Consider the following 25,257-nt stretch of genomic DNA (forward strand, 5'->3'; position numbering starts at 1 on the left):
CCGGATGCTTAACTCCGCCTTCAGATTTCAATGTGGCGTTTCAAGGGGTCTCTTCTGAATTAGCACATTGAAATCTGAAGAGGGAGTTAAGTGTCCAGAATTTGGAAGAAAACCCAAAGAAGTATGGGACCAAAAGGAGCAAAAATCGTCCATGCAAAAAAGGCATTAACAAGGAAATTCTGTGCTAGAATCCAAATTCTTTGCAGTGTACACGGAGAGATTAAAGAACAATCTGGAGTAGAAAGAAAACTTGCTGGTATTCTTTAAGTTTATGGGTTTGGGGTTTCAGCATCACTCATCAGAGACTGGACTTAGCTGAAGAGGCTGTAGCTGATGACCCCCCAGTTTATATATAGGAGAAAACCTATCAAAGATAGCACAACATAACTTCAACTAAGGTCTTACTTTGGGAGTACATATATTTACGAACTAATATTTCTTCTGTGTGCCCAAAGAGAATTGATTGAGTTCATCTTCAAAACATCCTAAGAAGAACTAATCAATTCCAATTTCACAATGAAAACATCCTGTCTTATACAATGGCCACTCAGTTGCCAGGGCTTCCCTTTGATGTTGCCTCCTAGAACTGGAATCCAGAGTTTTATTGTCTCTGGATGTGAAGGTTCCCTTTAATCATTGTAGCTAGAAGTCCTTGATAGACCTACCCTTCATGAATCGGCATCATCTCCTTTTAAAGCCACCTATACTTCTGGCCATCTCTACATCCACTGGCAGAGAATCCCAAAATTTAATTATTAATTGAGTGAAGAAGTATTCTTTCTGTTGATCCTGAATCTCTTGGCCATCTAAGAACATGATGCTCCAATTCAGACAGGGCACCCAGCTTTTCTTATAAAGCTAAAATCCTACCAATCAGCTGTTTGTTTGGGTGGAGGATGCAAAGGAGAACTGAATCCAGCTCCCGGGATCCTAACTTTTTTGGAAGGGCTGCATGCAAGCAGAGGCTGCTGGATCAAGGAGAGAACAATGAACACAGAACACATTTGCACTGTGGCTCTTCATCCAGCTAGGGATGCACATAGGAAAGTTTCTTTTCATAACCTTTATCCCCTAGGTGGACCAGTGCCCAGCTTCTGATTCTCTTCTGTCAATCATTTTCTACTGTTTCTCAGCTCATGACCTGGAATCATTCTGTTTCCCAACAGCATGCGGCTCAGATGGAACAGAAGCAAAATGAAACAGAAAATAAGAAAGTGCATGGGGATGTGGTGAAGTATGGAAGTGTCATACAGGTATGCAGTTTGATCTTTCTCCTTTCCTCACCCCAGTATCATCTTTCTGAACCGTTTTTGTTTTGTTTTGTTTTGTTCTTGGCTTAGAAATGTGTGTCTTAGGCAAGAAGTTTCATAGAGAAGTCAGGGCATATCAGCCACGCAGCTACCTCCCATTATCTCTTGCCTCAATCACAAATATCAGCTGGGAGACTAACTTTAACCATTAGGTCAGAGCAGGTCTTGGGTAGGGAATTTAATTTAGTCCAGATCCACAGTCTGAGGGAGCTTCCTCATTCTACCTCATTGTACGGCTGGCTGCAAAACTGATGGTAGCATTTATGAGTGTTTGAAACAGCCCTCCTGCATCAGCCATCTCAGGCAAATCTGTCACATTATCTCACACAAAGAACTTTTCAGTAAGGGCAGTTCATCTGCTCAGCTGAAAATGAGTGAGTGATACTTACTTGTAAGATATTGTGTAACTCAAGCCACTCTCTGCACTTGGGAAGTGCATCAGGTGGGGACACCCTTTCTCGTGCAGTTGGCCATCGATCTGCAGTCATCAGTTCATCCTACTATTCCCTAATGTTTCGCTGGAGATTGATCTCCTGAGAAACTCTCATTGGTAAGCATGGCCTTCTCTTATGGAAGGAATTGAGGGAGGTGAGTTATCTTGGTGGTTAGACACTGATATGTGTAGAAATGGGTCCAGGTTAGTTGTCATACCTTTGAAGTTCTAAACTGGATGGTTAGGGGTGGAATTTATCTTCTAACACTTTTTTTCATTAACCGTCCTTGAAATCAAGTTCACGTTTTAGGAAGGATCCATGATTGCCTGGTGATTTTGATTTGTTTGGAATGAGACAATAAGAGAGATTAAGTGGTTAACAGTTGAAGCTGAGGCCAAGATTTCGCGCATCCCCCATAATTATGAAATGCAGTTTAGCATTCCAGAAAGTCTTCTCTTTGCTGAGGTAGCTGAACATTGGCAGACCCAATTTTCTCTCATATTATCTGTTGCTATTATTGACCACCACGTAAAAATGTTCTCGTTAGGAACTGACCTACTCTAAATTTGTTTTTCCAGCTTCTCCATATGAAGAGTAATAAATACCTCACTGTGAACAAGCGCCTCCCTGCCTTGTTGGAGAAGAATGCCATGAGGGTGACACTTGATGCTACAGGCAATGAAGGCTCCTGGCTCTTCATCCAGCCTTTCTGGAAACTGAGGAGTAATGGTGATAATGTGAGTGTAACTTCTTTTAAAAATCTCAACTTTCCTTCAAGGAGCTTTGAAATGCAGACATGTTTCTTTCTTCTCTGATTTTTTTCTCCCAGCAACTCTATGTGGTAAGTTAGTTGAGGGACAGTGACTGGCTGAGGTCATCCAGTGAGTTTCATGGACAAGTGAGGATTTGAACCTAGGTTTCCTCAGTCCAGGTCTAACACCACTATACCAACTGGTTCTCCAACAGATCAGCTATTGGGTAATACAAATGCATATGTGAATTGGCGTACCATCTGAGATTGGGAAGTGTAGGTATAATTTTATTCATATTTATTTATTTTATTTAAAAAATGATATGCCACCACTCCAGACACCCAACTGAAGTAAAAAAAGTACAGTACAATAATAAAAGCAACCATAAATGTATAAATATTAAATGTATAAATATTAAAGCAAAGCCATTAAACAGCCTAATGATATGTATAAAATGATCGAAAGCTTATGCTACAGTAAAGTTGGTAAGTCTTAAAGGTGCTACTGGACTCTTTGCTATAAAATAATCACAAGGCTAAATAAAAAATCCATAAAAAATCACCTGCAAAGGATGATGCTGTTCTTTTAGATATATGGGTTTATGTTTGTATTCTACGATGTTATTAGTTTTTAATGTTTATATTTCTATTTTAATACTGTATTATTGATTTTAATGTTTGTGTATTTTATATATATACTGTAAACTACTTCGAACACTAAATATGGTGTAGAGGCAGTAAGTAAGTAAGTAAGTAAGTAAGTAAGTAAGTAAGTAAGTAAGTAAGTAAGTAAGTAAGTAAGTAAGTAAGTAAGTAAGTAAAAATAAGTAAAACTGGTGAGGAATGATTTGTCAGGGAATGTAGGCTCCCTAATTCTCAAACCTCAGTCTGTTGCTTGTTCATTGGGAAAAGGGTATGGTAGCCTTCCGTACCACAGGCCAACATTCCTAATACCTGTACCATCTTTCCTTAGGTAGTTGTTGGAGACAAAGTGATTCTGAATCCTGTGAATGCTGGGCAGCCATTGCATGCCAGCAACTATGAACTTGCTGACAACCCTGGATGCAAAGAGGTACAGGGAGGAGGGAAGGATTCTGAAGGTGGGGAGTCAATTGTAATCATTTGAGTTAACTTATTTTGGATATTTGTTTCTCCTTGTGAGATTTAATTTGGGCCCATCTGATGCATAGCATGTCCTTGTTTACCTAGGTGAACTCTGTCAATTGCAACACCAGCTGGAAGATCAACTTATTTATGCAGTTCCGGGACCATATGGAAGAAGTGCTTAAGGGGGTAATGAACATTTTTGAGTTAGTCTGAAAGACAGAGGTGTACATACCTCATGCTACATTGTTCCATTTGTGTATCTGCAAAAAACAGAAGAAAACAATTTAAGTACAAAATTGATTATCTGATCGTAGTGACTATCAGTGTCAACTAGCTCTGAGATCCTTTCCCTGAGTGCAGGGCTGGGAGAAACCTCGGACTAAAACCTTGGAGAATTGCTGCGGGTTGGAGTAGGCAGCTCTGAACTGGAAGGACTGATAGTGTAACTCAGTAAAAGGAAGCTTCTCTGTGGGGGAGATTCTCTTCTCTCATTAAAAGTAAAAGTGATTCAGTAAAAGGCAGTTTCTAATATCATAATGACTTATTGATAGTTTTTAGTATTCTTTGTATGAGTGGGGGGAATTCTCTTCCCTTATTCTGCAAGATTCCAGAGCTGACTATCTAGGATTGACTATCCGCAGTTGACAAAGCATGCAATATTACATTAACTATACTGTTGTCTGTCCTTCAAACAAGTTTAATGTATAGTATATGTAAACATCATATAGCAAAACTCAACACAACTATTTGTAATCAACTGCCACATGTGCTATAAGGCTCATATGTTTTTGGTATCTGAAGAAGTGAGCTGTGACTCACAAAAGCTCATACCCTACCACAAATTTTGTTAGTCTTATAGGTGTTACTGGACTCTTGCTCTTTTCTAATGTTTGTGATTGTTCCTACTGTGGTTTTGGTTCAGAGATGCTGAAGTCAGACTAGATTTACTATTTCACTGCCTCAACAAAAACATGTGTCAGTCCCTGGCAGTTAGGTTCCTCAAGCCCTCCACAGTTAACACACAGGTATTCCAGTTGAAGTGACTTTATTGAGATCCATACAGTTCAGGATGTTCACACGAGGGTGGTAATTGGCAGAAGTGACAATTCAAACAAAGGCATTACTAATTATAGGGAAGCTTCCCACCCTTTGGGGCCCGTTGACATTCTGGCGCGAAACTCCAAAGAAGTTACATGGGAACAGATTAGTTTAGACTACATGAAGTACAAAGGAAAATATCCCAGTCTCTGGGAAAAGATACAATGTCCGCTGCTAGCAGCTATACAGCATATAACTTTGGCAAACAGCATTGACCAGTACAAAATGCAGAATACAATCATGGCAGGTATGCTGGCATACATGACAACATGTATTGTTCAAGACAGCAACTCATAATCTCTGTAAATGGAACTTTGTGTATTTTCCTGACAGGGGGATGTGGTCAGACTGTTTCATGCTGAACAGGAGAAATTTCTCACCTGTGATGAATACAAAGCCAAGCTGCATGTTTTTCTTCGAACTACATTGCGACAGTCAGCCACATCTGCCACGAGCTCCAATGCACTCTGGGAAGTTGAGGTGAGTGCCAGAAGTATTTAAAGGTTGAGTTTGTTTGCAACCAGTTTCTTCTCTCTCTGGATTGGATCTAAACTGACTGCGCTAGATCTAATCTAATGTTAGTTTTCATGGTATATATTAGTGCTGATATTCCCATCGTAACTCCTACTGATATCAATAATGGAAAAGTGGATTTCATAAAAGGAAAGATGGATAGCAGCATTTCTTTCTGGTTTGTCTTAAATTAGCGATCATGAAGGATTTAATTTACATCAGGGTTTAACTCTGACATCTGTTCTGAATACAAAAAACAAATCTGGAATAGATGATTTAAGAATATATGAAAGTGCCACTGAACATATTAAGGAGTGTATTTAATGCACTATTGAATGAATAGAGGAAGTCTTCACTTGCCAGGGATTAGGGGGCAATGTTATCGGACCAAAGGCAATGTTTCTAAAATCAGCCATTTCACAACTTTGACAGTGTATGTGTTACATAGGGACCACTTACTCCTTATGAGCAGGAGCTGGTGGTTAGGTCACTTTGAAGATGTAGGAAGGAGGGGTGGGGAGACCAGTGGTCCTGGAAATGGGGGCTCCTTGGGGGTTGTAAGTGCGTGGCAAGAGCAACCTTCTGCCAAATAAATCTTGTTTCTGAATTCTTTGCCTTGCTGAAATGGAAAGAGAGAGTCGCAGTCAGATGTCAGGGTTTAACAATGAAAAGGGAGGTCCTGCTCCTATTTAGCAACAATAACAAACCATTTCCCCTCATCTCTGCCTCTGTATAAAACAGGGGTGGCCAGACTTGTTTAATGTAAGAGCCACATAGAAAAAATGTCAGATGTTTGAGAGCTGCAAGACATGATGCATTGAAGTGACTTCAGATAAAAAGGTGGCTTTGAGGGAGTGTCCTGAAAGTGACATCACAGGAAGGGGTGGGCTTTTGGTGCAGTATGCTGGAAGTGACATCATTGGAAGGGGTGGAGCTTGGGAAGAGCCATCACCTGACCTTTGACTTGGAAGTGACATCACAAAAGTGATATCACATCCTTGCTAGGCTTCACCCCCCAAAGTCCCCAGGTCAGAGCCAGCAACCCCAAAATTTTTATTGAAAATATGAAAGACATGAAAAGAAAGAAGGAAAAAATGAAAAAGAGGGGGGAGACATGGAAAGAAAGAAGGAAAAGGAGGGAGGGAAAGACATGGAAAGAAGGGAGGGAAGGGAGGGAGGGAAATAAACTAAACTAAATTAAATGTATGGCCACGGCGATACTCAGAGACCTCCGGGAGCCACACAAATTGTCTAGAAGAGACACATGTGACTCCCAAGCCGCAGCTTGGCCACCCCTGGTATGAAAGGAAGCATGTGCAAGTTTATTTTATAGACTAGAGTGAAGATAGAAGAAATGTGTCTCCAGTTGTTCAACGTAATAACTGCAATTCTGCTTAATTGTGGTGTGGGGAGCTTGTTGCTCCTTAATTTTGGTGGTGACATTTGGTTAATCTTTTCCAACCATACATTGAAGTCTGGTGCTAGTGTGGAGAAACAGAAGGCAAGAATGGATTCTGGGTAAAGAATAATATAATCAGGCACCACTTGATTATTATGTCAAAATAATTTGCCAAAAATTAAGTAGTAGTTCAAGGAAGTGAAACGGTTCTTTTCAAAGTCTCATCAAGACAGAATCTGAGATATTGCCTAACAGGGAAGATTCACAATACTGCTCACTGAAATCTATAAATGTCTTTGTGGTCTGACTTAAAAAAACAAATAATTGTAGTGCTGACTAACATTTCGGTGGGATGTTCCTCTAGATAGTCAAATGCCTGGGGCAAATTTCCATACTTTTGCTAGAACTATTTACACAAAGAGAAGTACAAATACAGCACACATATTTTATTTATTTGTTTCATTTATAGTCTTCCTTTCTCACTGAGACTTAAGGCGGATTACATAGTATGATTCAGTACAGTCAATTTCAAAGACATTTCAATAAACAATGTTAATTAAACAAATTTTGCAAAGATTTAAAACTGGCAGAAGTTGAGGACATTCAGTTTTGCATAGCTTGTAGAAAGCAATCTAATTTAACTGCTTACATTTCTCTTTTCAGGTGGTCCATCATGATCCCTGCCGAGGTGGAGCAGGACACTGGAATGGCTTGTACCGCTTCAAACACCTTGCCACTGGGAACTACTTAGCAGCAGAGGTGAGAGAAACGGTTGTAGCACTGCATAGGTGGTTTGGGTTACCTTGAAAGCCAGGAGCAACATCTCACTGGCTTCAGGGACCCACGGTCTAAAATTCAGCTGGTTTGAAATTTTAACAGTTTGTCTTCTGTTACTTCCTTATATTGCAAAGCAAAATCAGAAAAAAACATAAGTAGGATACATTACAGAGTGACGTTAACTGAATATAGAATATGCCAGTTATTTTACCGTAGGTTTTGACCATAAAATTGATTATACATTTGATTATTTCATTCCCAACATCATTTATTTCTCTTTTATTTGAGACAAAATAATACTATACTATTCTTATTTTGACTTTCTAGAGTGAAAGAATTCCTATTGCTATAATTTGCTTTCCCATGTTCAGAGTCATTAACCATATCTATCTAGGGTCCCTCACATTTCTCTCTGCTGTCTGGCTACTAAAATAAATTGGCTCAGTGTTTTCTGGGCTACAAGCTATAGCTGAAGGTGCTTTCATTTTTGAGAGAGGGAGCTGAGGGGAATCTTCTTGCCAAATGTATAGAGTTGCAAGCCTACAAGTGGCACCCATTGAGAATTAGGGAGCAGGGACATGGGGTATGATGTGGTTGGCATGATAGCGAGACTTCACTTCTGGGGAAATCATAGAGTTTCTGGGGATTCCTAGAGTGATGTGACATAACAAGGTTTTCCCTTGAAGACTGTCACACGGGTGCACCAAAGCAATTTTTAAAGTAATTTTTTTGTGTGGGTTGCTAGCATAGCAGGAGACCTGGCATCCCTACAAATGTAACCCTTCCAGGATGAAGCACTCTGCTCTCTCTCTCTTTGCTCTGCGTCTATTAAGTGGTCCTGAGTTCAAGGCTCAAGGGTGCCACTGTTTCTTTGTGGTAGAATAATAATTACTTCATCAAGAGTATGCATACTTAAGCCTCATTTTGGAGTGCATCACATTTTCATGACCAGAAAGGATAAGATGCAAGGATCTAGCCTAGCTTTTTTACCTTGGGATGGGGAAGAAGGACTGATTATTTTTGTTACTAATTTTTTAGAATAGATTATTCCATTTTGTGTGGAGAGGTGAGAGCGACAGTTATTATTTTTGTTGCTCAGTTCTGATTCCACTTCCAAAAAATGAAGTCCAATTAGTGATGCACTTGTCACTAACCTCATTTTTTGTTTCTAAGTTAAATTAGTTAACTCATGTCATAATAGCAGCCTGAATAGCCCAGTTTGGCCTGAATTTGTCAGGATTTGGTAGCTAATCAGAGTCAGCTATGATTAGTTCTTGGATGGGAGACCACCAAGGAAAACTGGGGTTACCCTGTACAGAGGAAGGAAATAGCAAACCACCTTCTTCGTCTGCATAGTGACCCTGGACATTCTTGGTGGTCTCCTATCCAGGCCCTAAGCAGGGCTGATCCTGCTTAGCTTCTGAGATCTGATGAGATCAGACTAGTCTAGGCCATTCAGGTCAGAGCTGTTATTTCATAGGGGCTGGTATTTTTTCCTTACTGTTTATTATGCTTTAACCTCCAGTTTTGAGATTTTTAAAGGGAAAACAAGTTGTCGATACTGTCTGTCAGTATTTAGCTGAGCCATTAAGTATTCCTTGTTGGTACAGGCTGGGCAGTTGATTCACTTACCACACCCTCCAGCAAGCTGGCAGCAGGCAATCACTTAACGGCCATATATTAATTAAATTTACAGGTCAAACAGCAGGACCATTGACTGTCAAAGTCAGCAGCTCCAGTTGATGGATTGTGAAGGAAACTTGAAATAACTTTTGATTTTAAGATACTATTTTACTCATCAGTTTTATTGTGTTTAAGGGAAAAGGAATGATCTGATCATTTCAAACACTAATCAGTCAATACTTTGAATGCCTCCCATGTATGGGGCCCAGAGCAATAGCCCCACTTGCCCCCAAGGAAGCCCTGTTTAGAGATTTGTAAAAGGGAATTAGACACATTCATTATGAGTAGGTCCATCAGTGGCTGTGATGGGGAAATTGAACCTCCATTCTCAGTGGCAGTATACCTCTGAAAACTAGCTGCTGGTGGCAACAATAGGGAAGGCTTCAGTCTCCATGCCCTGCATGAGATTGATCATCATGAGGAATCAAAGATGCTGGACTAAATGGACTATTGGTCTGATCCAGTAAAATATTTCACATTTCTATATATTAAACTCACACATTTTAGACCTTGCTTACATCTGAGCATATGCAAATAGTACTCTCAAGGGGCTTATTCATAGGGTTGCCAACTCTGGTTTGCGAAATTCCTGGAAATTTGGATATAGAACCTGGGGAAGGTGGGGTTTGAGGAGGAACCTCTGTGGGGTATTATGCCATACAGCCCACCCTCTGAAGATGCCATTTCCTCCAGGGGAACGGATCTCTGTCTCCTAGTGATCAGTAGTAATTCCTGGAGATCTCTAGGCCCCACCTGTAGGTTGGCAACTGTAATTATTCAGCAGGCTGTGCTTGCTTCTTACATTCACTGGAGTACATTTTCCTTTCTTCCGTTTTTATCCAAAAGGGAGGATAATGTTCAATGAGGTTCTGTGGAGATACTTCTGGATTTTTTCCTGCTCTGCTTTCTTTATGGCGGAAAAACACACGCTGGAAATGGTTGAAATTAGAATTGCCAGTTTCCAGGTGGGGCCTGGAGATGTCCCGGAATTATACTGAACTCACCTCCAGGCCACGTAGATCAGCCCCCCTGGAGAAAGTGGACGCTTTGGTGGATGGACACTCTAGCATTATACCCCACTGATGTCTCTCATCTTCTCAAACCCTGCCCTTTCCAGGCCTCATCCCCAAATCTCCAGGAATTTCCCAACCTAGACCTGACAGCCCTGGGTGACGTAGACCTTACTTTGGTAATGTTCACATGAACAAGCTGTTCAATGTGAGTGCTCTTACAGAAGTCCATAATCCAAGTTGCTTTAACTTCTCATAATGAGAATACAGAAGTTAGTATGTATTATGGGTTTATTAAGCCAAAGTTCATTAGAAAATTCTTTCAGGGAAGTCTTTTCCTGGGGAGTTATCTTGGCCTGCTCAGCTAGAAATGGTTATTGGGTGAATTCTAGTCTCTCTCATCACTCTTCCTTGTTTACAGAAAGCAGAAATGGAAAGCCCTGGGACTAAGGCCATAAACAACATTGCTGCTTGTTTGTTCCCAAGGTCCAGCTCTTCCCCTCCATGGCAGACTCTGTTACAAGCTCTTTCATCAAACTTTCTCTTTATAGTTTTCTTCCTTCCTTGACTTTGGGCTTGGTTGGAGGAAAGAGAGATCTTTTCTATTTGCTCACTTTGGGCCAAAATCTACTCTTGCTTCTAGTGTATTATGCCCAGTGTTTAGGTAGCCTTAAAAATGTAGCTTGACAGGTTCACATCAAAGTTCTCTTGCTCAAGTCCAGTTTCCTTGTGCACTTAGATAGTTCAGCGATCCAGATAAAACAACCGAAACGACTCTTGGAGACTGAGTGAGGGTTTTTATAAAACATGTTATTTAACTCGCCTCTCCACTGATTTTAAAATGACTTCTTAGTAATGTGGGCTGGAGAGCTTCATTCATAGGCCACGATCCAAAGAATCATGCACTTGATCCACTATACTCCCGAATTTTAAATCAAGGATAACTGAGTCAGAAAGAACACTAGAGGAACAATCAGTTGTGCACTCAGGCAACAGCTTAGATATCCACAGACTTTGTGGCAGTATGCTTTTGTTTGGCATGAAAGCTGTAAGCAGTTCTATCTGAGGCAGGAAAATGTGACACCAGTCATTGCAATTTTGAGCACATTCAAGTTTCCATCACCCTCATATATTGATTCTCAAATATGACAGCTTTTTAAAAAGCACTCATACCAGCCCTCTGATACACTAAGCAGCTGGTACAGAACACATTTGGGGACTCCCTAGCCATTTAACAGGACCATCTATTCTCTTTCGGTTCCCAGTGCCAAACCAAAGATAGAATAATAGTATGAGCAAAGTAGCCTCCTTGTTTGGAAACTCAAAAGGTCAGGAAAGATCAGTTGGCTCTTGCTTTTTAAACAACTAACAAAAACAAATGCTCTATTTCTTTTTAAGGAAAATCCCAGTTACAAGGGTGACACAGGAGAGCCCAAGAGTTCGGTAAGCTGTCAGTTGCATCTGAATTGCTTGGGGATGGTTTGGTCTGCTGCTGTCTAGGAACCTTTTACTTCCCAATCTGATTCCGAGTTAGGCATGCCTAAACCCACTGAAATGCATGCCTTACAATGGCTGTCCTAAACAGAGTTATACCATTTTAAGCCCATTGTCTTCAATGGTCTTAGAATGTGTAACTTTGCTGAAGATTGCGCTGGTTCTGACTAGGATTGGGCAGTGTCGCTCAAAATGCCTTCACCAGTGCATAGAACTTCAGGGAATTGCTATGGTAATAGGGCAGGAGAATGGTATGTCTGAAATACGCACAATGGCAGAAGGCAGCATACATATTGTTATAGCCAATGAAATTGTCCAAAGTGAAGAATCATGTTTTGTTGTTTTACCAAGGTAAGTTCAATGCAGAAATACTAAATAAGATATTCCTGCCATGTTAATACATTAGTAAAATATTGGACTGTGTTCATTGTCCCACTCCCAGTTGAGCTTTCATGGCTTAGCTGGTGCTTGCTTAACAGGGCATTGGAAGCCATACCTTGGAAACTCTTGAAGTTCCCAGAGTATATCAGTCATAATTTTTAGTGTGTGAAATTTGGTGACCCTTCTAACACAAGACTGAAAAATTGCTTCCCTTATGACAGGGTGGAACCAGTCGCTGCAGTCGGAGGAACACAGGGGAAAAGATCAAGTACCGATTGGTAGCTGTGCCCCATGGCAATGACATAGCTTCTCTCTTTGAACTGGACCCTACTACACTGCAGAAGACTGACTCTTTTGTACCCCGGTAAGTACTTCTATCCCCCACACCCACATATACTGAGCTTGAATGGAGCCTCTGGGTACAAAATAAGCAGTTTTGCATGTAAACCTATCTATCCATATAGATAACGGAAAGAAAATAAATGTATCTGAGTAAATGCCGTGAGATATTGACTAAAATCTAGGCCTCAGAATGACTACTGATTTTGTTGCCTCTTCTTTTGTTCATCTTCATATCTTTCTCATGTATTAAGCTGCTCAGCTTCTGTAACAATACACACTAGATTAAGTGGAATTAGGAAGGTGGGACAAGGAATATAGGATGACTATTACAACTAATAAAAGAAGCACCTCAAAATTCACTTCCCCCAGTCCCAATACAGATATCTGTCTGCTAATTTAAAAAACCATCCCTAGACAAAAATGATGTGGCCATTTATTGCCCAGTCTTGAATCTGCCTTTCTGGGCAAAATGATTGAGAGAGCGGTAGCTGACCAACTCCAGATCTTTTTGGAAAACTCTAGCACTCTGGACCTTTTCCCGTCTGGATTCAGACCAGGGCATGGGACAGAGACAGGACTAGTAGTGTTAGTGGATGATATCCATCTGAATATAGACAAAGGCCATGCTTCTTTATTGCTCCTCCTGGATCTGTCTGTAGCCTTTGACACAGTAGACGATGCCATCCTGTTGAGACATTGAGAGACAGAAGTGGGCATCAAAGGATGTGCCTTGGACTTGTTACCTGGAATGGTCTCCTTGTGAGTAAATTGAGGGAATTAGCAAGCAAGGAAGACAGCTATGTGAGAGGCTGGTAACCACAGGATCTTGTTCACCAATAATTTACGGAATCCTTTCCTAAGGATAGACACACGAAGCTGGTGTTTTTAATTAAAGGATAATTGTTTTATTCGAGGGGCAAATGCATAAACAAAAGATTGCAAACACACAAGAGGCCTTGGAAAAGCAGTGATGAAGTTGGAATAGATTTGGGAGCGGGTTGCAAGGTGAAAATTACCTATCTGGAGAGCCAGAAAGCCTGGTGGGAGAGCTTTGAACGCCAGCGTTCTCGGCCAGGAGAGCAAGAGGCTTAGGGCAAACCTCAAGAGAACAGCGCTTTGGATCTGATAAGCATGTACAATTTGAATGGGGCTGGGGCACTACCTCTATAGAGTAAAATGTGCCCTGAGGTGGGAGAACCCACCTAGCTGTTAGAACAAAGTCTCCAATGGTCAGTTTCTGGGGTTGACAAAAGGCTTGATTACCTTGATTGGTAGCTGCTGGGGTGTGTGAAAGAGAATGCAAAATTTGTTCTAGTGCTGCACAAAGGGGCAGTTTGCTAATGAAGTCTACCGGAGCTAAGTTGATGAATTTAGGTGGGGAATGTACCTGCCCAGGAATGAACTATAAATACTTATGAATGTCATTTGATTAGCTCCTCAATCAAGGACAGGAGATCTCATCACAGAAGGAGGGAAAGAAATGTGTTGTGGGGATGACTGTGCGAGGCCTTTGTTGCAATAGATTCCTTAGGGGCTGGGGAGACTGCAAAACTAATCACCACGAATCTCTCCGCATTCCTATGCGGCATTCCATTCATGCCTGGGTCTTCCAGGCGGGACTCAGCAACTGTTAGCTGGCAGTCCTCTGGCAGCAATACAAACTGCCATTTTAAATCCAGAGGCCTGGTGCTATTTAATATCACAGGCAGCCATGTTAAAATGGTTATTAAAGATGGTGGAGGCTGGGCCGGCTGCTTACAGACTGGTTCAATTTTTTTCTCATGGAACAGACTCAAAGGGTTGCCGTCAGATATCAGCTTTCTCCAGAATGGGAGCTATCTTGCTGGGTTCCGCAAGCACAATCTTATCTCCCATGTTATTTAACTTCTACATAAAGCCTTTGGGAGAACTCATTTGCAGCTATGGAGTTGGATGACACTAATATACAGATGACACCCAACTCTATATCTTGCTATCCAGGTCTCTGCAGGATGCAGTAGAAATCTTGTATCACTGCCTGACAGCTGTGGTGAAATGGCTGAAAACAAACAGATTGAAATTGAACCCAGAGAAGACAGAAGTGATGCTTGTTGGGAAGGCAGAGATCTTGAAGGATATTGTACTCCCCACTTTCGATGGAATTTGTCTGACCCTTTCAGACTCAATTAAGAGCCTAGGGGTTATACTGGATCCAGCACTACTACTAGAAAAACAAGTTAAGGCAGACACAAAAAATGCTTTCTATAACCTCACTCTAGCCTGGAAGATGACTTCTTACCTCAGCATGTCTGACCTGGCCACCTGGAACCATGCTATGGTTACATCAAGACTTGACTATTTTAATGCACTACACATAGGTCTCCCATCTAAACTAACTAGGAGACTCCAATTGGTGCAAAGCACTGTGTCTTGACTGTTACCAGGAGCAAGTAGGAGCATGAGCATCACTCCTATCCTGCAGTCACTCCATTGGTTACCTATCAGTTACCATGCTCAATCCAAAGTATTGGTTATCACAAACAAAGCTCTTTAAGGCCTTGGCCTGGCATACCTACAGGACTGCCTCCCTCTCTATGCTCCTCCATGGCAGCTTTGCTCTTCTGAACAGGGTTTCCTGCAGGTGCCACCCTGCACATGGGTGAAATCAACAGCAACCTGTACACGAACTTTCTCTGTGGTGGCCGCTACCCTGCGGAACGGCCTGCCTGAGGAGGTCAGGAGAGTCCCCACACTCCTGGCTTTCTGCAAATGACGCAAAACTGAATTATTGAAAAAGAAGGGCTGTAGTGTAGGGTGCAGGTCTCAGATACTTCACTAATGAGTTAGGGACCATAGACTGTACCTCTATGTTGCCTTACGTACTATCGGTTGCTTTAAATATGTGCTCTGTGCTTCATGAGCTGCCTGTGCTTCATGTTGTCTAATGTCAGTCCTAGAATTGCTTATGTTCTGTTTCAGCATTTCTTCAACTCTGTATTGGATTCTTGCTAAAGCTATGTCTTTGTAAACTTGTGTTTATTTACCCTATGGCATTGTTTATGGAAATGTCCTTGATATTGACCGTACTAATCTCACACTGTGTAATCCGCCTGGAGTCTCAGTGAGAAAGGCGGATTGTAAATGACACAAATAAATAAAAATAAATATGCATGCAGACACACACATGTAATGAAAATACTATCACTTCAATGGATGATAAAGTTCAGAGAATATATGCAATCCCATTGAAATCCATGGCATTTATGCCCTGACCTGCTTAAATCACATTCATATCAGTGGGACTTATATAGCCTTAATGTCATCTTATGATCCCACAAAACTCATTGTATAGGCTTGGTGATGAGAAATTATTTCTGCGCCTCTTAACTGAATGTTTTTCATTGGAGGAGAGGATGCAGGTCACAAATTTATAATCCAGAGACCACTCTCAGATATCCCCAGAAGGCATAATAGAAATGTATTTACCATTCTGTGGTGATTTCAGAAATTCCTATGTCCGTCTGCGTCACCTTTGCACCAACACCTGGATCCAAAGCACCAATGTGCCCATTGATGTTGATGAAGAACGGCCCATTCGCCTTATGGTATGTTCTGACTTCGTGGTTCTGCTGTTAAAAGGGTTGGCCTCTGATGAAAGGGTGCCAATATGGATGTCTTTTATAGAATCTAGAGAGGAAAAGTTTGGCAGGTGTACCTTCTCCCACCATTGCACCACCATGTCAGAGGAAGTTGTCTTTTTTTATACAACATAATCCAAGGTGATCCAGTATCTTTTTTATAATTTTTGTAATTTTATAATCTGTGCCTTAATAAAATCTTCAAGGTGGTCTGAGATGCTACTTCATTCTTAAGATATTTGTATACTGCTGCATGTCAGAAGCGGTTAGCAAACAATTCCAATGTTGCTGTATGTTTTGGATACTTTTACTGAAACATACAATACTGGTTTCAGTGAACCCCAATGGTGTGCTTCTGGGTACCGTGGCTTCCTCCAATGGGTTTCCTGGTGCCTTGTTCCACCTTGAGTCTTGGGGAGGAAATCCAAAGGATCTTGAATGGAACAGAAAAAAATGGTGTGTGTGTTGTCTTTCCTTACCACCTGATTAACGAGCAAAGCACTGAACTCATCCCAGACAGGTGTATCACAGCTTGGCTTGTTAACCAATACAGCCTTTCTTACATCTCTGAGCTTGGCAACCTCTCCCTGACATTGCTCTGGGAGCAAACCCTCTCTGTTCTTTGAAAATTGAACCAAACAGAGGCTGTTCCCCAAAGCAAGAAGCTGGGTCCCCCATAGTAGCCATTTTGTGATAGGTCCTGCCCTGTTATGGCAACCATTATATGGTGACATCTTCTACCCTTCCTTAACATTCCAGACATGCCCGTCAGCTCAACATGGTTGGGATTACCCTAGGTGAGATGAATGATTGGCAGTTTAGTAGTGGCAACAGAAATAAACAATTTATACTTTACTCTGCTAGGGAGAAAGCAAATGATTACACTGAATGATTGGATTCTTTTTTTTCCAGCTTGGCACATGCCCCACCAAGGAGGACAAAGAGGCTTTTGCTATTGTCTCTGTGCCTGTGTCAGAAATACGAGACCTGGACTTTGCGAATGATGCCAGCTATATGCTAGCCAGCGTGGTGGAGAAAATGAATGAAGGGTTCCTTAGCCAGAATGACCGAAGGTAAAAGGACCAAGTGCTTTGATACAGTGGTGACTTAGGGGATGTTATATGGAGTATGATGATAGAATAGGATCCGTTGACAGATCTAATCAATAACTGTGGCAGTCAGAATATCTCTTTGAAAGCTGAATTAACAAGAATTCAGGACAAAGTTCCATTTTGCAAAATAGTATCTTCTTTTCCTGACAGTAGAAGTAGTGGCTTATCTCTTTTCTCCATGGTCGGGGACAGAAGGTGGTGCTGGGAGAGAAGTTGTCATCCCACCACTCATTGGTGTGTGGTGTTCCACAAGGGGCAATACTCTCCCCATTATTATTTAATATCTATATGCGCCCCCTTGCCCAGCTGGTACGAAGTTTCAGAATTGGGTGTCACCAATATGCTGATGACACCCAATTACATCTGTTGATGGATGGCTGGCCTGGCTCCCGGATGTCCTGGAGCATGCTTTTGAAGCCGTGACTGAGTGGTTAAAGCAGAGTTGGCTGAAGTTAAATTCCACAAAGATGGAAGTCCTGTACTTGAGCTGCGGGTGCGTGGATTTGGGACTCCAGCTTCTTCCCCTCAATGGGGTGTTACTTATGCCAGTTCTGAAGGTCAGGAGTCTGGAGGTGATCCTGGATGCCTCCCTGAAAATGGAGGCCCAGGTTGCAGTGGTTGCCAGGTCCTCTTTTTTCCACTTTCGACAGACCAGGAAGCTTGTCTCTTATCTTTTTAATCTGCGATTTAACTACAGTGATCCAGGCAACAGTCACCTGTAGGTTAGACTACTTTAAAGTGCTCTACGCAGGGCTTCCCCTGAGTGTGATCCAGAGACTGCAGCCGGTTCAAAATGCAGCAGCATGTGTCATCACCAGAGTGTTGAGTAGCATGCATATAACACCGGTATTGCGCCAGCTACATTGGCTTCCAGTGGAGTACTGAATCAGATTCAAGATTTTGATATTAACCTATAAAGCCCTATATTGACTGGGGCCAGCATATCTACATGGCCGCCTCTCCCTGTATGTACCCCAGAGGATGCTCCAATCAGGGGATATACAACTATTGGTGGTCCCTGGCCCCAGGGAGGCCTGCCTGGCCTCAACCAGAGCCAGGGCCTTCTCAGTCCTGGCTACAATCTGGTGGAACTGTTTAGTGAGACCAGGGCCCAGCAGGATTTACTATCCTTCTATCGGGCCTTTAAAACAAAGATGTTCCGCCAGGCGTACGGTTGGGGCTAGGCTAGGCCTCCGCCAGCCTAATGGTGGAGAAGAAGGAAGATCAGATCCTTCCCATTAGAGGCATCCACCATCTAGTTTTTAAATGGCAGGCTTCAGTGGCGAACTGACTGCCTCCGATGAGTTGATTGCTATCTGTATTTTTTAAATTGACATTTTACTGTTGTGTTCTGGCTGGTTTTAATTTTTATCTGTTTTAAGGTGTAAGTTTTATTATGACTGTTTTATAAATATAATCCACCCTGAGCCTGCTTGTGTGGGAAGGGAGGAATAAAAATCAAAATTTAATAATAATAATAATAATAATAATAATAATAATAATAATAAATTTGTTATAAGGAACTAATTAATTAGGGCTATTGATTGCCTTTGTTTTATTTTAGTTTCCTATGAACTACATATGCAGGGCTCTCAAATATGTATTGTATTCAAGGAGATGGGGCTCATTTGTGGATGATGCTAACTCTGACATGTTTGACAGGTTTGTGATCCAGCTGCTGGAAGATTTGGTGTTCTTTGTCAGTGATGTATCCAACAATGGACAGAACGTTTTGGATATTGTCGTTACCAAGCCCAACCGGGAAAGACAGAAACTCATGAGGGAGCAGAACATCCTGAAACAGGTGACTGGCAGAAGAGAGAAAGAAGCTGCAGAGAAAGACTGGAGATGACCATTGTAGTGTTAAGAATGAGTTTTGTGTTCCTTTGCAGCTGATGTGCTTTTTTAAACAAATAGCTCTCTAGTTGTTGTGGATTTTCCGGGCTGTATAGCTGTGGTCTTGGCATTGTAGTTCCTGACGTTTCGCCAGCAGCTGTGGCTGGCATCTTCAGAGATGTAGCACCAAAAGACAGAGATCTCTCAGTGTCACAGTGTGGAGAAGATGTTGGCAGGTATTGTCGAAGGCTTTCACGGCCGGAGAATGATGGTTGTTGTGGGTTTTCCGGGCTGTATTGCCGTGGTTTCGGCATTGTAGTTCCTGACGTTTCGCCAGCCACAGCTGCTGGCGAAACGTCAGGAACTACAATGCCAAGACCACGGCAATACAGCTCGGAAAACCCACAACAACCATGTTGGCAGGTAATTTATATCTACTTAGGAAATTGGGTTTGGGCTGAGTCATCCTGTAGGAGTTTCCCAGGGTGTGGAATGCTAATGGAAGGAGGCGTCACTGTATCCTGAGGAGGTTCTTTTGCATATGGATTGGTGCTTGATATGCTAATCTTCTCTGCAGGGCTATTGTGGGATGTGGAGTATTTCGTTAGCCCACAATAGCCCTGCAGAGAAGATTAGCATATCAAGCACCAATCCATATGCAAAAGAACCTCCTCAGGATACAGTGACGCCTCCCTCCATTAGCATTCCACACCCTGGGAAACTCCTACAGGATGACTCAGCCCAAACCCACTTTCCTGAGTAGATATAAATTACCTGCCAACATCTTCTCCACACTGTGACACTGAGAGATCTCTGTCTTTTGGTGCTACACCTCTGAAGATGCCAGCCACAGCTGCTGGCGAAACGTCAGGAACTACAATGCCAAGACCACGGCTATACAGCCTGGAAAATCCACAACAACCATCGTTCTCCGGCCGTGAAAGCCTTCGACAATAAATAGCTCTCTCTTCACTGCCTACTGGAGTGAGCAATGCTGAAAGTCCCAGAAGTGAATTCTAATCTGTACTGTGAGATTTAAGTTCCTTCATATGGGCCCTTAAACAGATTTTTTAAAAGGTTTCACACACCTAAAGGATAAAGTGCAACAACAAGAATGTATCAAAATACTTTTTGGAAAATCTGGATTAAGGCTTCAATAACTGCAGGACAGTGTTTTATTCTTAAGGTGTGTGAAATCTTTAAAAAACTTTCTTTAGAAGCCAAAGTGGGATAAAGAACTCATTTGGAAAGGACTGTAGAATGGAAGACAGGAAGGATAAAGAGAATGATATGCAGGTAGGCAATTTAACATGCACGCACGCATGCACGTGCATTTTCAGTTCACAGACTTTAACTTTACTACTACTATCACCAATAAAAACCATTTCTATAGCACTTTTCCTGAGTTGTCGGAATATTTTACATGTATTGTCTCAGTTACCCACAAAAGAAACTTATAAAGTATGCTAGTATTATTGCAGATGGTGGGGGATTGAGTTGCTAACATGAGTTCAAGGCTGAATTAATTTTCGAACTCCTTGGTGTATATCTTGTAACAACTACAATGTTACACCCTGCTATGAGTCACGGGTTCACCTACCCTGTGCCTGCCACTGTAGGCCTATGAGTTCACCTTCCCTGTGCCTGCCACTGTAGGCCTAGAGGCTCCACACAAGATTTTAGTAATTGTCCTTCACTGGATGGTGGAATTCTAATTCAAGAAGAAGGTAGGCCCTCACAGATGATATGAGACCACTGTTCTCAATCCTGACTAGTATAATCCTGACAAGTACTAGAAATGTGCATAGAAACAACTATTGTATGGTTCATAGTCTGAGTGCATCTGTGTGTGATGTTTTAACGGAAGTAAAATAAAGTGAAATTTACTTTTCTAAACATTTCTATTCTTTTCTATCAACCTAATGCAAGTAAAAGCTTAAATGAGACCTCAAGGTAACGATAACTAGGCAGGATGGGCCCAATCTAAATTCCAGCCTGACCTCATTCCTCCTATGGTCACCTGCTAGAATTCTTCCTTTTTTGCATCTGACCATTGCTTTCTGTGAATGCTGTTTGAAATCAATCTGACTTTGTGTTCATACCTGTTTACTGTAATTGCAAGGGATGTTCTTTGTGGTGTGTTGACAGAACTATGTTGATAATCAGGGACAAAAGCTGAATTGGTGATATCAAGCAGGAATGAACAGTAGGCATTGAGATGTTGTGAGAAACCTTAATGTGAGATAAGAGCTGAGAGCCAAAACACACGTTAAGAAAAACCTAGGTTCAGCACGTGTTCTCTTACCTCAAGGTTTGCTGGGATCTGTAGGCGTCCTGGAAGCTTAAAGTTTAGCATTTACAGAGCAGCAAAAAGGGAAAGGGAAATACAGGCGCCTGTATTTTAAGCTTTAAGCTTCCAGGACGACTTTAAGCTTCCAGGACGCTTACAGATCCTTTAAGCTTCCAGGACTTTAAGCTTCCAGGACCCCTACAGATCTTTAAGCTTCCAGGACGCCTACTTTAAGCTTCCAGGACTCCTACAGATCCCGGCAAACCTTGAGGTAAGAGAACACGTGCTGAACCTAGGTTTTTCTTAACGTGTGTTTTGGCTCTGAGATATACATGAATGCAAACTTTTACCAGGTTTTTTTGTAAATATCCTTGAAGTTGTTCTTCAGTTCTTTACCTTATAGAATCTGCTTCATCTCTGCCCATAGAATTATAACAATTGTTTGGCTAAGTAAGGAGATTTTAAAAGTATTTTTATTTGACCAAAGACTTGTGCCCACCCAGTCCAGATGGTAATCAGTCATACAACCAGTTGGTGAACCCAGATGAATTTTATTCATAAATGCATGCAGAGAGCACATGAAACATCTTAAAATCATGTATCTGATTATGGAAAATAAATCTGCCGAAAGCACTTTTCATTTTTACTGTTACTTTCCTTCTGTGTTGTTTAGATCTTTGGAATTCTGAAGGCTCCTTTCAAGGACAAAGGTGGAGAAGGCCCATTGGTACGACTAGAGGAACTGTCTGATCAGAAGAATGCTCCGTACCAGTACATGTTCCGGCTCTGCTACAGGGTACTGCGACACTCCCAGGAAGACTATCGGAAGAACCAGGTGGGCTTTTACTTCAGGGTATATGGATTTGGCTGGCCATAAGTCATAACTTGATGGGAGAGATGAGATTTGAGGTTGTTTGTCTGAAGCCAGTAGGCATAAAGGTGGTCCTTGTGGGAGACAAAGCAAGCAGTTTTCACTTGTTCTCCAAATATCCATTTCCCCAATCAACCTGTGAAGAGAACATCCATTTTAGCAGTAATATATATATATATATATATATATATATATATATATATATATATATATATATATATTGAAAGACTCTTATTTTGTGTCTAAATTGGGGACTCTTAAAATTCTGTTGTTTTAGAAATGCAGTCTTAAATAAGGCTAGTGTACTCATCCGTATGTGACCTCTTCTCTCTTAGGAACACATTGCCAAGCAGTTTGGCATGATGCAGTCTCAGATTGGCTATGACATCTTGGCTGAGGATACCATCACTGCCCTTTTGCACAACAACCGCAAGTTGCTGGAGAAGCACATCACCAAGACTGAAGTGGAGACATTTGTGAGCTTGGTGCGCAAGAACCGAGAACCCAGGTAGATGTATGGCAGCTCACGGACGACCAAACCGTGTTACAATTTTTACCATGTATTGTCTGGGTTCTCCTGACTCGGCTTTGACACAGACCAGTCACACATCAGACATGTGGAAACTTGTGTTTCTGAAGCATGTGGGGCCCTGGATTGGATTGATTCCATGATGAGGGAGAAGAAGGGGCTTCAACCCCGCTAAAATGGCCCTGGCAGAACACACTGGGTGGGGCTGAATGTGTGCTTACATTTTGTTTCTTAAATGCATATATGTGAACTCTGTTGCAATTGGGAAAGCTCACAAGCCAGTCATTATGTAGATGACAGAACCTAAAAGTGCTTTGTAGTGGAGCTGGACTGTCTGGCGATTGCTGAAAAATAATTCTGTCATTCATAAAGATGAAAGTGCTGATCAAACTGAAAAGTTCTATTGGCCATAGAGATGGTCTATAAGAGGCTGCTGCATAGGACATTAGCAAGAGGAATCAATGACATGCTGATTATGCAGCGTTTGGGAGTGAGCTCAGCAGACTGGGCTGCATTAGGTCCACTAGGGAAATGACCTACATAGAGAGCATTTCTAGCTGAAATGACTTTTACACTTATTCTGTAGACAAAAAGATAACAGCAACATAACACTAAATCTTTTCAACATACTATGCTGTTCCATGGTCATTTTTCTCCATAGAAAATTCCTGATTTAGGAGGATTTTCTCCAAAATAATTCTTTAGACAGATTTTGATTGGAAATGGTAATGTTTGATAGCTGTGTGAAATACGATGATGAGAGGAATTATGAATTTTCTTAGCTAATGGCAGTTCAGGAAACTCTGCAGTTAACAGGGCAGAAGGGCCCTATCCCCAATGCATTGGTTGGAGGATAGTATCAGAATTTCTCATATGTGTCACAGGTTTCTAGACTATCTATCGGATTTGTGTGTGTCAAATCATGTCGCCATTCCCGTCACTCAGGAGCTGATCTGCAAATGTGTATTAGACCCCAAGAATACTGATATTCTGATCCAAACTGAGTGAGTATCCAGACAAACATCTCATTTTTTGAACTCTAAATCTTTCTCTTCTGTTAAGATATTATCATACTCTGCTTTTCCCAGAAAAGGTGATTGGGAAAGAGGTGGGGATAACACTCGTAGATTTGTAACACTGCCTCAGATTAGTGAGGACATTGTGAAATAATTTCACTAAAATGTGTTCTGAGGGAAGTGCTGCTTAGTTGAACTTTCTGTATGTTCACCTGATATGGGTGTATTCCAGTCACAAGTTATGATGCAAGACAAACATAAATCTGAGATGGCTGTCTTCCAAATGCAATTCTTGATAGTAAAATAGAGCAGGAGTCCAGTGGCGCCTTAAAAATCAACAAAATTTATTCTAGCATAAACTTTTGTGAGTCAGAGTTCGTGTAATCACAAACAATTGTAAAGTGTGTGCATGTATGTGGAGGGATGTGGCTACAAAAAGAAACTAGTTTAAAAAGAGATCCAATCAAAATAATTGAGGTGCCTTTTTTATAACATGCCTCCTGCTTTTGGTTGTTTGCAGCTTTTAGCATAAATAGATCTGCTTAACAGATGCACATGCCATGTATTTAATGAAATGAGCCTTGACACTCTAAAACTTATGCTGGAACAAACTTTGTTAGTCTTTAAGGTGCTACCAGACTACTGTCTTATTTTGCTACAAAAGCCTAACATGGCTGCTCACCTGGAATAATTTTCAGTAATGTAGATGAAACTTCCATGAAAATTAATTTCTTTCAAATTTATTTCTGCATCCTGTAAGACATCACAGTATTAATTACAGAAAAAACATATGCAACATTATTTTAAAGAGGACCACTGTATTCTGAAAGAATTACTCAGTCAGCATCGCAACCCTGAGCAGAATTACAGCCTTCCAAATGCATGGAAGGCAATACACTTAAAAAGTTGTAGCTTTGTTTAGCATTGCACTGTAAATTTATTAGTCAGTTGTTAAGGTGCTACAAGACTCCTCTTTATTGTTGCTGTAACAGACTAAAACAGCTACCCTCCTAGATAATTAGGTATCTGCCTGTTAGAGGGTCCCATTCTATGCCTGAAAGGCAAGTTGGAATGTCATAAATGAGTTCGAGCAGGGCTTTTTTTCTGGGAAAAGAGGTGGTGGAATTCAGTGGGCTGCCCTCGGAGAAAATGGTCAAATGGCTGGTGGCCCCACCCCCTGATCTCCAGACAGAGGGGAGTTTAGATTGCCCTCCGCGCCATAGCAATCTAAACTCCCCTCTGTCTGGAGATCAAGGGGTGGGGCCACCAGCCATGTGACCATTTTCAAGAGGTTCCCGAACTCCGTTCCACCACGTTCCAGCTGAAAAAAAGCCCTGAGTTTGAGATGGAGTTGTTTACTAGCTTGGCACTGGCCAGCTTTCAATGATGCTAGTCCCTCCTTTCTGTTGCAGCTTCCACTCTATCCGAATAGTGGAGAAAAGCATTCTCTTTGGCTAAGTGTCCTCCCCTTTATTTTCAGGTTGAGGCCTGTGAAGGAGATGTCCCAAACTCATGAATACTTGAGTATTGAGTTTTCTGAGGAGGAGGTCTGGCTAACTTGGAGTGACAGAAATAATGAACACCATGAGAAGAGCATCCGGCAGCTGGCCCAGGAAGCACGAGCGGGCAATGCCCATGATGAAAATGTTCTGAGTTACTACAGGTAATGAGGAGGAATGATGTTGTT

At 41.6% G+C, this 25,257-nt stretch overlaps 1 protein-coding gene across 1 annotated transcript in view; it reads left to right on the top strand.

Annotated features, from left to right (window-relative positions):
* Positions 1-25,257, top strand: part of ITPR3 (inositol 1,4,5-trisphosphate receptor type 3) — a 142,606-nt gene that overhangs the window by 70,752 nt on the left and 46,597 nt on the right. The window contains exons 4-18 of the mRNA XM_054980929.1: positions 1,167-1,253; positions 2,323-2,481; positions 3,469-3,567; positions 3,705-3,788; positions 5,034-5,180; positions 7,276-7,371; positions 11,481-11,525; positions 12,179-12,321; positions 15,784-15,883; positions 16,829-16,989; positions 18,691-18,832; positions 21,828-21,989; positions 22,361-22,533; positions 23,439-23,558; positions 25,051-25,233. Of these exons, the coding sequence (XP_054836904.1) occupies positions 1,167-1,253; positions 2,323-2,481; positions 3,469-3,567; positions 3,705-3,788; positions 5,034-5,180; positions 7,276-7,371; positions 11,481-11,525; positions 12,179-12,321; positions 15,784-15,883; positions 16,829-16,989; positions 18,691-18,832; positions 21,828-21,989; positions 22,361-22,533; positions 23,439-23,558; positions 25,051-25,233 (1,901 nt within the window). The remainder of the gene's footprint in view (positions 1-1,166; positions 1,254-2,322; positions 2,482-3,468; positions 3,568-3,704; positions 3,789-5,033; positions 5,181-7,275; positions 7,372-11,480; positions 11,526-12,178; positions 12,322-15,783; positions 15,884-16,828; positions 16,990-18,690; positions 18,833-21,827; positions 21,990-22,360; positions 22,534-23,438; positions 23,559-25,050; positions 25,234-25,257) is intronic.

This window comes from Eublepharis macularius, chromosome 5 (genome assembly GCF_028583425.1).
Source record: "Eublepharis macularius isolate TG4126 chromosome 5, MPM_Emac_v1.0, whole genome shotgun sequence".
In the NCBI taxonomy this organism is placed as follows: domain Eukaryota; kingdom Metazoa; phylum Chordata; class Lepidosauria; order Squamata; family Eublepharidae; genus Eublepharis; species Eublepharis macularius.